Raw genomic sequence first — 13,867 nt, 5'->3', positions numbered from 1 at the left:
TGAAATTTTTGATACAACCAAATGTAGGTTTGGTTTTGGAACGTAAGTTCACAGCAAAAACAGGTGTGATACTTAATCATTGAGTAGTTCATTCTATAATGTAATTCAAAAGTCAGTCATCCATTTTGTGGATAAATTAATTGGCAGGATTTATAATTTTATTAAAACAGTTCTTTAGCATAAAAAGAGTTGTACGAAAAATCTTCAAAACTCTTTGGCAATGAGGCTGCATAGCTGCATATGGTATATTGTAATTATTTGGGAACACTGAAGATGAATCTCTTCTGTGTGGGTGCATGCTTATGTATATATCGTAAGAACAGTGCATGTTACTCTTCTTCAAAATTACATTTTTCATTTTGTAGGGTGCCTTATACTGTCTTCTTGGAAATCACAGTGGAGTATGTTTGGCAAATCTTCACGATTGGGACTGCATTGCACAGACATGGCCAGCGATTGTTTCTTCTGGGCTTAGCCAAGCTATGTCCCTGGAAAAACCATCCATAGTTCGACTCTTTGATGACCTAGCAGAAAAAATCCATAGGCAGTATGAAACAATTGGATTGGATTTTGTGGTAAGTGTCAGATGGCTTAGAGTTACGTCTGGGTTCTGGGTGCATCTGATTGCATCGGTGTTTGAGACTCATTTATGTTGTTTGAGTTAGGGTTTCAATGCTGGTCCCATTCTGATTTCTGTTACAGAAGAATGCAGGCCTGTGCTTTCAAGACTGAAATAATAATAGCTTCCTGTAATATTACTGGAATTTGTAATTTTCTGTTCATCTTCCTTGTGGAAAGGAACTTGTCTTCCAGTGTTAATTAGCATGCTTCTTGCTAATCAGATGTGAAGGTGTGTGTTGGTAGAGCCATGTGGTCAAATTAACATTATCAGTATTTGCAGCTGTTGTCCCACAGTACTCTGCACAACTGTCTCATGCCTAATCACAGAACTGAAGAGGTTGGAAGGGACCTCAAAAGGTCATCGGGTCCAACCCCCTGCCAAAGCAGGTTCATTAGAGCAGGATGCCCAGGCTTGTGTCCAGACAGGCCTTGAATATCTCCAGAGAAGGAGACTCCACAGCCTCCCTGGGCAGCCTGTCCCAGTGCTCTGTCACCCGCGCTGTGAATACCAATTTATTCAGTGTGATAAATGTTATGGTACTTATTTTTAAGAATGAGTGCCAATTAATAAACATCTTTAGAAAAAAAAATCATAAAAATGCTTTAATTAAATATTATAGTTTGTCTTTTGTTTTAAAATAAAATTAAACACATAGTTTAGAGAAACAACTCTGATGTGCGAATGTAGAAGCAGTCTTCCCTACTCCAAGGACTTGCATGTGTGGACAGGAAATTATGCACTCTTCAAATGATTCAGAACCCTCCTTATTTCAAAGCAGAAGCAAACAAACATATGTAAAAATTTCTAAGTTGCTGCTCACTCCAATCTCTGCATTTTTTTTTTATCAATAGGTTCCAGAGAAATGCATTGAGATAGCTGTTATGCTGCAAAGATCAGAACATCCAAGTTCAAATTTCACAGCCCTTTGCTCAGAGGAAATTCAGTTAGGAATTCAGCGACAGAAAGAAAAGAATGCTGAGGCTCTGCGGTAAGTTAAACCTCCCTTAAGCACCAGTTTCCACTGCCTCAAATGCTTACTGTGCATTAAATGTAATAATCCAAAATTGCTAAACTAAATTTTAAACTAGACAAACTGTCAATGTCCAAGAATTGTTGTGGTGCATTTTCTCTCCTGACTTGTCAGCCACTTTCCTCTACACCCATATTTCCTTCCTTCTCTTCCTTCCCTGTCCTACCAGTTGGTGCTGTTTGCTGCATTGCATTCAGCCACCTTTTGCTGAGGAACTTTTATTCTACTTCTATGTGGTTCTTTCAGCAGCATCTTGTTGATGATTGTGTTTTTTTTTAATACCCAGAAACTATGAAAATTTGGTCAACATGCTGTTGGACTGTGTGGAACAAAGAAATCTGTAAGTCTCCCAGTGCACGAAGCACTTGTTTTTTAATGGGGGGGCGGGGAGGGGTTGGAGGTGGTTACATGAATAAATACCAGTTGCATCAAAAAGTGCAGGTTGCATGACCAGAATTGAATAATATTTTCTCACCCTGATGGTAGTTTGTACAAAAGCAATTTGTCGGTAGGAATCTTGTGTAAGGTGCATTGTGGCAAGCTTGGAAAATTTTTGTGAAAGTACCTGCAAGCATTGGATTGCTGGAGATCCTTGTGCATTTGCATATGCATAATACTGACATCAAATAGCTTTCAATTCACAGTATATTTGTTTACAAAAATTAAAAAGAATATCATTATAAGTTAATAATTACATAAATGGTGCTGGTTTGATCTTGGTGTTTCAACTGGGTATAAGTTTGATTCCATTTGTGCATTCACAGCAATTTGGAGGCTTCCTAAAATGCCAGTTATGCTCATTGACTATAGCGATGTCAGAACATTGCTTATGTCAGTCTGAATATATATTTACATAATTGTAACCTGTATAATCACGTCTGTGCATGTAAAACTCTATGTATCGTCTGGTTTGTTTTTCAGTCCCTGGAAGTTCGAGCACATAAGTATTGGTTTTCTGTCTCTGCTCCTGAGGGATGATAGGATACTGCCTGTCCGTGCCATAAGATTTTTTGTGCAGTGTCTCAACCACGATGCAATTGTAGTTCGTAAGGTAAAAACAACATAACTACATCTTTTTGTCTTGCAGCTTAATGGGTTTTGGATAGATGTTTGTTACTCAGCTGTGATAAAGTACAAAAACTGGGGTGTACATTCCTCCCCGCCTCCCAGCCCTGTGTGTGTATAAAAGTTCCTAATCTAAGAATGTGACAGTTTTGGGAGTGCTGTAACCATGATAAACGATGTAAAGTCTGTAAACTGTGAAAACGTGAAACATTTCATTCTTATTTATTTTAGGATGTTTTCTGCAGGTATGTACATGTATTCTTCTATCTGCAGCTTATTACTTGAAGGGAGTCCAGCTGTGTTTATACCTTTCTTTCTGCTTGTCTCCTCAGTGAGGCTTGAAAGTAACGGCCACATCGTTTTTCTCCAGAATATAAGGGGGGAGATTTATTTTTGTGGTATACAAAGGTCATGCATAACTCATGTCCTGTATCCCCTGGTGATAATTACTGCTTTATGGGAAGTATCAGCCACTGGGATGGTGAAGCTTGATGTAACCTTTAGTGGCTTTTTAGGGCACTGAGTAGCTGGCTTAAAATGTGTCTTACGATGAGATGAAGGTATGGAATGGATACATTAATGCCTGGGTCTTTATTTAGGTTGCCATCTCAGCTGTGGCTGGCATTCTTAAGCAGCTTAAGAGGACACACAAAAAAGTGCCCATATGCCCCTATGAAATAAGTAAGTTTTATTCAAAATAAGAAATGCTTTACTCACTTTTTTATTGTTTAAAAAAAAAAACACATACTTTTTCTGGTGAAATTAAGCATAGAATCACAAACTTTTCATTTCTCTCTGGTTGCTAATGTCTTAACTAAACAAAATAGGTAATATTAATTTTATAGTTTTTTTAAACAGATTTATACATAGAATTATATATTAAGCTATTATTTTTGGTGAAATAAAACTTCAGAGGTATGGTTATAGTCATCCTCCTTTCAGAAAGCCTTGTAATTTGTGTGAATAACTTGTATGCCTTTTTATTCTTTTTCTATCATTTCTATTATTTCATTTCTATTATTTCTATTTATTCATCATTTCTATGGCACCTTTACATAAATTAATAAAGCCATCTTCGATTTCTATCAGTGTTACTTTTAATCTCACAGAGCAAATATCTGTACATGTTTGATGGAGGAAAAAGCTTTGAGCATAAAAAGTGACATAAAAGCTCTTAGAATCTTAAAATAGAAGTAAGTTGCAGCATTTGCTGGAACTGTCAATGAATGAGTTTGATGAAATAGTAATTCCTCTTTAACCAGGTGGAAATCCTAAGCCTTCCGGTATTCAGGCTGGTGACAGGCTGGATAACCAGTGGCTGCACTATGACAGTCGGAGCTTACCAAAGACTAAGGAAGCCTGGGAGTCATGTTGTTTTGTGGAGAAGACACACTGGGGTTATTATACCTGGCCTCAGTGAGTACATTAAATGTACATTAAAATAGAATTGTAAAAGCAAGGGGAAGAAATTGAGATGTAATGTGTGTTTTATTTATTTGACTGGGAAATTTTTTTTTTGTTCTTCTTGCTTGCTTTGCCACCTTTGATTATTTTTTTTAAGTGTCTACTTGTTTCTCTTTAGGTTTTGCAGATACTTTAGGCACTTATGCATATTAACCTTATTCCATTAAAACTATATGCTGATTTTAATTGAAGCATGTGTGTTTGCAAATTGTGCGATCACAAAATATGCGTGGTAGTCTTATTACTAATAATTCTGGATTGCTTGCTGTAGCAGTACTTTTATAATGGTAGGCTTGATTTCGTCTTAGCTGATAAATCCTGTTTAATATAGAGAACAAAAAAAATGTTTCATTCTACTTTTCTTTTGAAACATTTTGACTTTTTTTTCTTTACATTTAGAACTATGACAATTTATGCTCCAGTTGAGCAGCAACCAAAGCTGGGGAGAAAAAGAGACGAGTTAACAGAGGTATGGGTTTTAGTGAGTTTCATTTGTGTATTGCTTTAATACTTCTTTGTTTTTTAACGATGCCCACAGTTTAGGGTACGGAGATCAAGTTCCCTACTCTATCTTAATTTAAGTATCATCTGTAATTTGGAGAATGCATACATAAAATGTGTGGAAATGCTTTTTCTGCTTGGTTGCAGAGATGGAGATTGAACTCAACTACTGTGTTACCTTGTTTTTAACAAACCATAAGTGATAATAATTATGAAGCCTAGATCCACCAAAGAGTCTTTAAACAGTGTTTTTCTTCTTAATTTTCATACTTTGTTAGTATACAAGAATAAATTATTATTTTTATAAATGTCAGTGATTATGGAATAATTGTTAACGATAGCTTTTTTTGTTCATTTTTAAATCTTTACCAGAGTTTGTAACAAAGGTAATTAAGGACAGTGGGAGTTACTATTTTGTAGGGTTTTTTCCTAGTGAAAGGAAGGATGATCTGTAGTCATTAAAGGGAATAAAAATCAAGTGGCATGTACAGTGTTACTTAATATCCCCTCTGAAATGAGGGTTAAAAATGGATGACTCTGGGATGATTTTTGCCAGCAGTACAATGAATCATGGGAATTGAAAAGATTGGGATATTATTGTGGCAATCAAGCACTGCAAAGTTAATCCTTTTTTTTTCTTTTACAGGCAGAACAAATTATATATGATCATTTTTCTGATCCCAAGTTTGTTGAGCAGTTAATAAAATTTCTGTCTTTAGAAGATAGGAAAGGAAAAGACAAATTTAATCCTCGCAGATTTTGCCTTTTCAAGGTAAGTGGAGTTCAATAACTAAATTGCTTTCTTCTTGTAGATAATTATCTGTGTGTGGAAAAGCCGCAATTCTGGGCTTGTCTCTCACTGTTGAGAAATAGTGATTTAAATGTATGCTGCTATGATTAATCCCATTAATCGTTTCTTCTGATTAACTACTTATGGAAACGTACTTAAAATAATGTAGAAGTCTGTAGGCGCTTGTATGTAATTGTATTAGAAAAGCAATGTAATTTCACTTTCTATATATTGAAATCTAAAGTCCTTCACAATCATACATTCTTCCAAAGACGATAGTTTAGACTGATAATTACTGAAGACCCTTTCACATCTTGTTTTACAGGGCCTTTTCAGAAACTTTGATGATGCCTTCTTGCCAGTTCTCCAGCCCCATTTGGAACGCCTTGTGTCAGACTCCCATGAAAGCACCCAGAGATGTGTTGCTGAAATTATAGCTGGCTTAATAAGAGGCTCTAAACACTGGACATTTGAGAAGGTGCTGAAGTAGTGTCTTTGAGTAGTCCTGAAAGTTAAGGAATAAGTTGGAATTATTAAACATGTTAAACCTATGAAGTTGAGGGTTTCTGATGTCTCACCAAAGTCCAAGAATGGACTGGAAGACATTGCAATACTTAATGCTTCATTGCCAGTGTTCGAGTGAAATTCATAGCTTGCTGTGGTGTCTGTACACTGCTAGGTGTTAGTAAAATGCTACAGGATATAATAAAGAGTTTGCTATTGGGTAAGTAGCAAAGCTGACGTGGATTGGCATAAGTCTGCTTACATTCACCTCAGACCATTACATCTTTATTTAGCCCAGACCTAGCTGTCTAGATTACTTTAAAATGCATTTTTGTAGTGAAAAGTAATTCTAGGAGAACTGGATTTTTAATAAGAAAAAAAAAATCAAGTCCTTTGGATGTGCAAGACTGTTCTACCAAAAGCGAAGTGTGTACAGTCTCTGATGTGTTTGTATTAAATTATCGGGATTAAGTTGCATATGGAGTCCACAGTATTTCAAAACACCTTGCAAACAGGATTGAAATGATTCCTGAAATCTTAACTCTTGTATTGGTTCCTTTTTATAAACATTATAGAATAGCTGCTTCTAGAAATGGTATTCTTTCCATGTTTTGAGAAGATAAAAGGAATTGGGTTCACACAGGTTAGGCAGCCATTTTGTTCTTAAATAGACAAATCTTTTGCCTTTTTGCTGAGCAGGTGGAAAAACTTTGGAAGCTTCTCTGTCCATTACTTCGAACAGCTTTATCCAACATTACAGTGGAAACATACAATGATTGGGGCACATGCATAGCAACCTCCTGTGTAAGTAGTACATTTTTAGTCTTGTAAAGATATATCCAGGCTTTGTATACAGATAATGTGTAAATAAGAGCTTTAGAAGTGTTTGAATATATTTTATCAGCTAAAGCTGAGAGCTGTAAGTACAATATATAAAAGTACCACTCGTCTAAAATCTTACAGCTTTTGAGGAAACTTTGCTTTCTTCTGCCGTTTGTAGACAGTTAAATGTAACATTTCAGAAAGGAAATAAAGCCTTAATTTTCTTCCTAAGTATTTTAGAGGAGCTGTATAAGGGTAATGCTGTTAAAGTGTGTGCTTACTGTGTGTTTATCACTGATCGTTTTTTTCAAATTACATTTTCTTTCTTGAAAGGTTATGCCGTGAAAAATTAGTCTCTAGTTATCTTCTAATGTAAACTAAAATGTCTACACACTGGTGGGCTGGGATTTGTGGGGTCTGGGAAGGAGGGTAAATGATAGGCCACAAATATCTTGGATCAGTAATTCTTTGAAGTCACTCAGCAAAATTTTGCATAACTTGTCAGCCAGAACCCTGACAAATAATTAGCAAAATTCCCATATCAAACATGAATGATTATTCAAATACGTCAAAAAAAAAAAAGCTAAATTGTTTTCTATTCCAAATTGCTATTTACCAACGAGTTTAAAACATGTTTTCGTTTGTAGTTTCATTGTACTTTCTGCATACCGAGCTTCACTGTGAAAAAATTTTGCACTTTCTTGGTAGAGTAAGCACAAAATATGCCAAGAAAACCTGTCAAAACTTTGCTTGTTTATACATTATACAAATCCCTGGTTTGCTTTATATCTCTGAAACCTGTTTGTTTTTTAGGAGAGCAGAGATCCTAGGAAACTGCACTGGTTATTTGAATTGCTGTTGGAATCTCCATTGAGTGGTGAAGGAGGATCATTTGTAGATGCATGGTAAATTCTGTTGTGGCTGAATAAAGGAAATAAGAGCATGGATAAAATATACTGAGACTATATTGTGCCAGATGGTTTGTAGAAGCAGGAAGCAAAAACACTCCTTTTCTATGAGTTAGGTTTGCCTATCCAATGGCAGTTTCTTTATTATTTTTTTTGTGCCCTTAAATCTAGTTAAGAGAAGGTTTGGAACTGGCATAGCAGCTGTACTGTTCTTTAATTCCGCAGTGTTTACTGGTCTTTGCATGAAGCTCATTCAAAGATGCTTTTATACGTTGACGTATTCAACATTTAAAACAAGGCTGGGGCAGGGGGACAACTAGAGAAGAGAGGAACAACTTGGTATGATTACAGATGTATTGTTTCTATTTCTAGCCGGCTTTATGTACTGCAAGGTGGCCTTGCACAGCAAGAATGGAGAGTACCAGAGCTGTTGCACAGACTGCTGAAGTACTTGGAACCTAAACTCACACAGGTTTACAAAAATGTCCGAGAGAGAATAGGAAGGTCAGTGTTCTCTTCTGTACTTCTTGCTTGAATTGTTTCTTCTGTTCATAGTATTTGGGTAACTGAGTAACTTAATAGCTACACTGAAGCGGTGACTTATCTCTGTGTGTGAATTCTGCTATATAAAAATTACGTAAGTTACTGTTAACAGACTTGTTTCAGAAACTTCAGATGGATTCTCCATTTTTTTACTTCGTGTATATGGTTTGTTATTTTTATGTATGAGATCTCTAAAGCTTTTAGAAACAAATTTACTTTGCTCAGGGCCTAATTAATTAGCCATAACTATACAGGGAAATCTTTAAAGAGCATTTTAGTGACTTAAGAGCTAGTTGCATGTCTGTTTGGGGGAGGGAGAGTTGTGGTTCAGTGACTAGCCCTGCTTAACTCACATATCTACAAAGAGTATGAGGAATACATGCTTTTTTTTTTTACGTAACTTTGAGAGAAGATGAGAGGAATTTGATTTTTGATATTTAGTACTTGCAAGAGTAGCAAATTAATTTCTCTGAACCATAGTCGTGCTAAGCATATGTTGCTTCTTTGCTTTATTTTAGTGTGTTGACCTACATATTCATGATAGATGTTTCCTTGCCAAATACTGCTGCAACTAAGTCTCCTCGTGTCCATGAATTTACCACCCGGATACTTGAAAATCTTAAACCCCTCATGGAAGCAGATGAAGAAATTCAAAATCATGTTATGGAAGAGAATGGAGTTGGAGAACAGGATGAGAGAACTCAGGGCATTAAACTCTTGAAAACAAGTGAGTTACCCCCATTTATAAACCTTATTAAGTATGATTAAGGACTGCAAATCGTATAGCTTCAATACAGAATTTCACTTCAGAGATCTGTGCTGTAACAAGGAGATACCTGTTTCAGGGTTGAGGTTTATAACGTCAACTTTAGAAGGTCCAACGTAACTGCTAGTGTGGGTCCACTAATGTAGTCACTCCTAGGGTACTCTAGCAATGAATTGGATGTATAATTTGTTGGGGGATTATTATTTTTTTTACCTTTTTATTCAGTGATCACCTCTCTTTGTTAAAACAGTTCTGAAATGGTTGATGGCAAGTGCAGGACGGTCCTTCTCTACAGCAGTCACGGAGCAACTCCAGCTTTTACCCTTGTTTTTCAAGGTATCCACTTTAATTGCTGCTATATTAGTCATGTTTGAAAACATGATGCTACATATGAAGTTATTGTTTTTCTTTTTTACAAAGTGCCTTATATCAGCAATGGAAAACATGCATATTGATGAGGCCCCAACTATTTTTTTATGCTAATGTACACTTACAGTTGGTAATTTAACCTGCTATATGGTTTCCTGAAAATAATGAGTTGTAGATTAATGGTCCTATATGTTTGTAGTTTGGGTGGGAGATGTAGATGGGTGGGAGAATGGAACATGTTGAATTAATGAATGAATGTTTTTGTTCTAATACTACTTTTTTTTTTTACTTTTTCTTTTTTTCTCTATATTTTTTTCTTTTGCTCCATAATTGAGCCATTCTTTCTAGATGGTGGCACCTCTAATCCTTTGTATTCTTTCATGAAGTTGGGTCATTGAGTGCTATACATCTGAAATAATGCATATTTGCATGCTCCAAAGCATGTCTTTGCTTCGTATAAACGTCAGTCAATAATCCAACAATAAACTGAAGTTTACTTTCACAAAAAGGAACTTGAAATACTAATAAAGGTTTCAATTTTGGACCTACATCTAAAATACTAAATGAATTGGATATCACACCTGAAGAATTGCTCTGGGGAACAAAATGCTTAATGGCACCCATTTAATCCTGAAGAGCTTCATGCTAGCCAGACAGTTTGGATAATACATGGTGCAGTACAGTTTATCTGATAGAGTTAAGCATTTCTCTTTTTGAAGTGAACAGGGATCTCAATTCTGTTCACTTATTTTCAAGAGGTTACTGCTGTGAATATTTTAATGTTATATTGATTCATTTTTTTCCTAGATAACTTAGGAAAATTTCCTGTCATTGTCCTTCCAAGCAACTAAACTTTTTCTAGGATTTGGTTGTTAGCAATGCTTTATTACTGACATCAGCTTTTTCTTTTTTTCTTCCACCTCTTTGATCTTGTTCTACAGATTGCACCAGTAGAAAATGACAATAGCTATGATGAACTCAAAAGAGATGCAAAGATGTGTTTATCATTAATGTCTCAGGGTTTGCTGTATCCTCAGCAAGTGCCTTTGGTACTTCAGGTGCTAAAACAAGTAAGTCTGGTCAAAACAGCTCAAAGCTTCAGGCTTTCAGATGCATTGTGCAGTAGCTTTATTTTGTTTGTTTGATCTAACCATTATTATTATAAATGAATGATTAAATTAAAAATGTATGATTTGGAAAAGAGTGTATGAAACAAAAAATATCTGAAAGAGGAAGGTTACCTTAATTGCAACTCCTCCCAAAGCTTTTTTTAAAAATATTATTAGCTTTACATCTCCTCCTTGGTCGTCTACACATTCTTGTTTCTTTTAATATTTATTATTTATTTTTTACTTGTAGACGGCAAGAAGCAATTCTTGGCATGCTAGGTATACCATATTAACCTACCTCCAGACCATGGTGTTCTACAATCTCTTTATCTTTCTCAACAACGAAGAAGCAGTCAATGACATTAGATGGCTGGTTATAAAACTCCTGGAAGATGAACAGCTTGAAGTAAGTCATATCTTTTACAAATACAGATAATGTCTTTCACAAATACAAATTCTGTACAAATACACAGAAGCAAAGGCTTGTATTAAGTCATATGAGTAAGTATGTTTGATCATGTTCAAGCTCAGTGAAGAATCTTCAGTGTTAATCTACATTCTGCTCCATTTCCCCTGCACCATTTCCAATGCTTCTTTTTTTTTTCTTCGTATGGTATTTATTTATTGGTGGTGTGGTTATTTGTATTTGCACTGTTAGCAAGTATCAGTGAAATCCTTCTTTGGGATGTTTGTCCTTTTTTCTTTCTAGAAGAAAGCGGAAACTGGAGTGTGATACACCTCTGACAAAATAAAAATCCTACTTTAGTTCTTCCTGAAGCTACATTTAAAGCAGCAGTTCTACCTGAGATGTGAAGCTTGCTTATGTCAACAGGAAATTGAAAATAATTTGAATATATGAATTAAAACTTATGGCTGAAAGGGCTTGGCATTACAATCTTTATAAGTACAAGTAAATACTTAGAGAACAGCACTTAGACTGCTTACCCAACCATACCAATATTAGTCTAACCTCTCATGATTCATGTCACTATTTGTTTTAGTGATCTGGAAAGCAAAAGCTGGCAATCCTAGCTAAGTTGTTGCCCGTACCAGTCAGAACACTTACCTCATGATCTCATATAATTTAGAAAAATACGTTTTACTCACTTTAATATACTCTATCTAGTTATTTTTAATGTAGAAAAGTATTCCTCTGTACTGCAGAGATGCAAATCAAAAACTTACCTATGCTCATAACCACTTAGGATCCTGATGTTACCATGGAAGCTTTTACATTTCTCTAAAAAAAAAAAAATTAAAATCTTGACAGTTCTTGAAAATAATAGGAAAGGTGCAGAGTATTATTATTTATTTCTTTTTATATGCTGGATTTTTAAGATGAGTATCATTTCAGTAGGACTCCCTGCTTTAAGTTAGTGTCTGGTATCTTTACCCTGTGGAACTGAGATTTTTGCTCTTGGTTTTCAAGACTTTTTTTTTTGCTTATTTTTATAAAAGGTGCTTGACCTAATCATCCTGCCCACCTTGTTTTGTTTTAATATACAGTTTTCACTTCTAATATTGCTAGTATTTTTTCATTTGTCTTTTCCTTTTTGCTGTTTTGTAAAATGATTGCAAAGACTTCTGCAAATGACAATCTCAGATGGCTATGCAGAATGTGAAATAGCAGTGTGACAGCAATGCATAGTGACCGTGGGTGATAGGACAGTCTGGCTTCTATCAAGTACAAATTCCATGCATCCGGCTTTAAGCATATGTGCCTAGGATTAAAGGGTGCTGTACTTAAATGGAATTATAGGAAATTCTTCTTCGGAAGGTCAATGGATTTGGCTGGACTGCTATGGCTGTGGGCACTAATGTGACCCTGCTGCTCGTAAAGGGAAAGAGAAAGCAATCCAGAAAATTCTCTCTGTGTACAACAGTATAACCACTGCTGAATGTAGTGTCTAATTTTCATGCAGTTAAGGTAGATGGAGAGAGCAGCAGGAATGATTTGCAGTTGGGGAAGCATGTTTTGCAGTAAATTGTTCCGTGTACTCAGAAGTAGAGAAGTGAAAGTGACCGCGTTCAACTTCAGGTTATGTTTCAAGTGATAACCAAGTTAATCTGAAAGCTTTTTTTTTTTTTTTTAAATTTATCAGCCAGAATTTGATTTATAAAAATATGAAACCATATGAAACACCTACCCAGATAGCTTCCTAGATCAATATAGTATATACATAGTACCTAGGTGTCTTGAAGAATTTTCCATATTACACTACAATATCACAGTACTTGGAGTATTTTCTTTGTTGTGTAAATTGTTCCTTGCAAGTACTACACGAGTTTTGCTTGTGCTCTTGAATGGTGTTTGCCTTGTCACTTTTTGTTTTGATACTGTGATGGTTTTGTAGACCTTGGTCAGTCAGTTCTGAGTAGCACCTACCAAGAAAAAAAACATGCTTGGATGCTTGGTTGGAAGTGTGTTCGTCTGTAGCTCCTTCATAGGTTTTTGCATTCTATAAATCATCATGTGAGTATGATGATCTGTAAATTATTCAGTGTCAGATGTGGTGATTGATTAGCTTCTTAATGTGATTTTAAAGGCTTTTGCTTCTAAGTACTCCTTGCAGCAAAGCATTCCTTTTATTTAGATTATTAATTTATAAATGAAAACAGTTCTAATACAGCAAATAACGATGTAAACAAGTACAGTTCACTGGGGAGCTTGCTCACTTTACAGCCAAGCTTCTTCCTATTCTACATTTTGCATTAGCACATCATGTTTCATTTAATAGCTTGGCTCTTCAGAGACTCACAAATTGCTGATAAGCAATACTGGCACATTTTCTCTTCATACTTCTTTATGCTATTAACAAAGCAGATCACGTTTGAATAATATGTTGTAGAAATTTAAGTGGAATGAAGCAAAGTCTCGAGAGCTTATTGTTAACTTACTATGTTTAATTATTGTAGCACTAGCGGCTAAACTCACTGCTTTGTGAAGGTCCAGAACATTATGTACAAGGATGTAATTTATTATAATCTGCTACATTGGATTCAGAGTGTTGGTGGGTGTTTTGTACTCCACATAGACAAATGTTCTGTTTACAGTTGGTGGTAACAGTATGTACTTACCAATAAATCTGTCAATTGCTGTCAGTGTTCCAACAAGTTGATTTGGATTTCAAGTTAGTAAATTTTCTCGTCAGCCTGCAATTTATTTTAAGTTGGAAGAGAGTTCCTAAGGAAGTCCAATCTGAATATGGTCTTACACTTCTATAACTATACTCTGTGGAGGTTTTGAATAGATGAGGTGAATCAGTAAGACTGATGGAGTTATACTTGCTGGCAAGTAATTGGGTTTGAGTTGTCTGTACTTGTAATCCACTATCAATGCATTGTAGCTATTTTATAAGGAAGGGGAAAGCAAA

The 13,867-nt window shown here is 35.5% G+C and overlaps 1 protein-coding gene across 3 annotated transcripts in view; it reads left to right on the top strand.

The window, feature by feature from the left end:
* Positions 1-13,867, top strand: part of PSME4 (proteasome activator subunit 4) — a 63,888-nt gene that overhangs the window by 44,458 nt on the left and 5,563 nt on the right. For all 3 annotated transcript variants that reach the window (XM_068675202.1, XM_068675201.1, XM_068675200.1), the window contains 16 exons: positions 366-575; positions 1,474-1,610; positions 1,939-1,992; positions 2,574-2,703; positions 3,317-3,398; positions 3,980-4,133; positions 4,581-4,650; positions 5,329-5,454; positions 5,798-5,950; positions 6,676-6,780; positions 7,612-7,703; positions 8,079-8,210; positions 8,768-8,976; positions 9,266-9,351; positions 10,326-10,454; positions 10,744-10,899. In XM_068675202.1, the coding sequence (XP_068531303.1) occupies positions 366-575; positions 1,474-1,610; positions 1,939-1,992; positions 2,574-2,703; positions 3,317-3,398; positions 3,980-4,133; positions 4,581-4,650; positions 5,329-5,454; positions 5,798-5,950; positions 6,676-6,780; positions 7,612-7,703; positions 8,079-8,210; positions 8,768-8,976; positions 9,266-9,351; positions 10,326-10,454; positions 10,744-10,899 (2,025 nt within the window). The remainder of the gene's footprint in view (positions 1-365; positions 576-1,473; positions 1,611-1,938; positions 1,993-2,573; positions 2,704-3,316; positions 3,399-3,979; positions 4,134-4,580; positions 4,651-5,328; positions 5,455-5,797; positions 5,951-6,675; positions 6,781-7,611; positions 7,704-8,078; positions 8,211-8,767; positions 8,977-9,265; positions 9,352-10,325; positions 10,455-10,743; positions 10,900-13,867) is intronic.

The sequence above is a fragment of the Anas acuta genome, chromosome 3, assembly GCF_963932015.1.
Source record: "Anas acuta chromosome 3, bAnaAcu1.1, whole genome shotgun sequence".
Lineage (NCBI taxonomy): Eukaryota > Metazoa > Chordata > Aves > Anseriformes > Anatidae > Anas > Anas acuta.
This window is presented reverse-complemented; position numbering and strand designations above follow the sequence as displayed.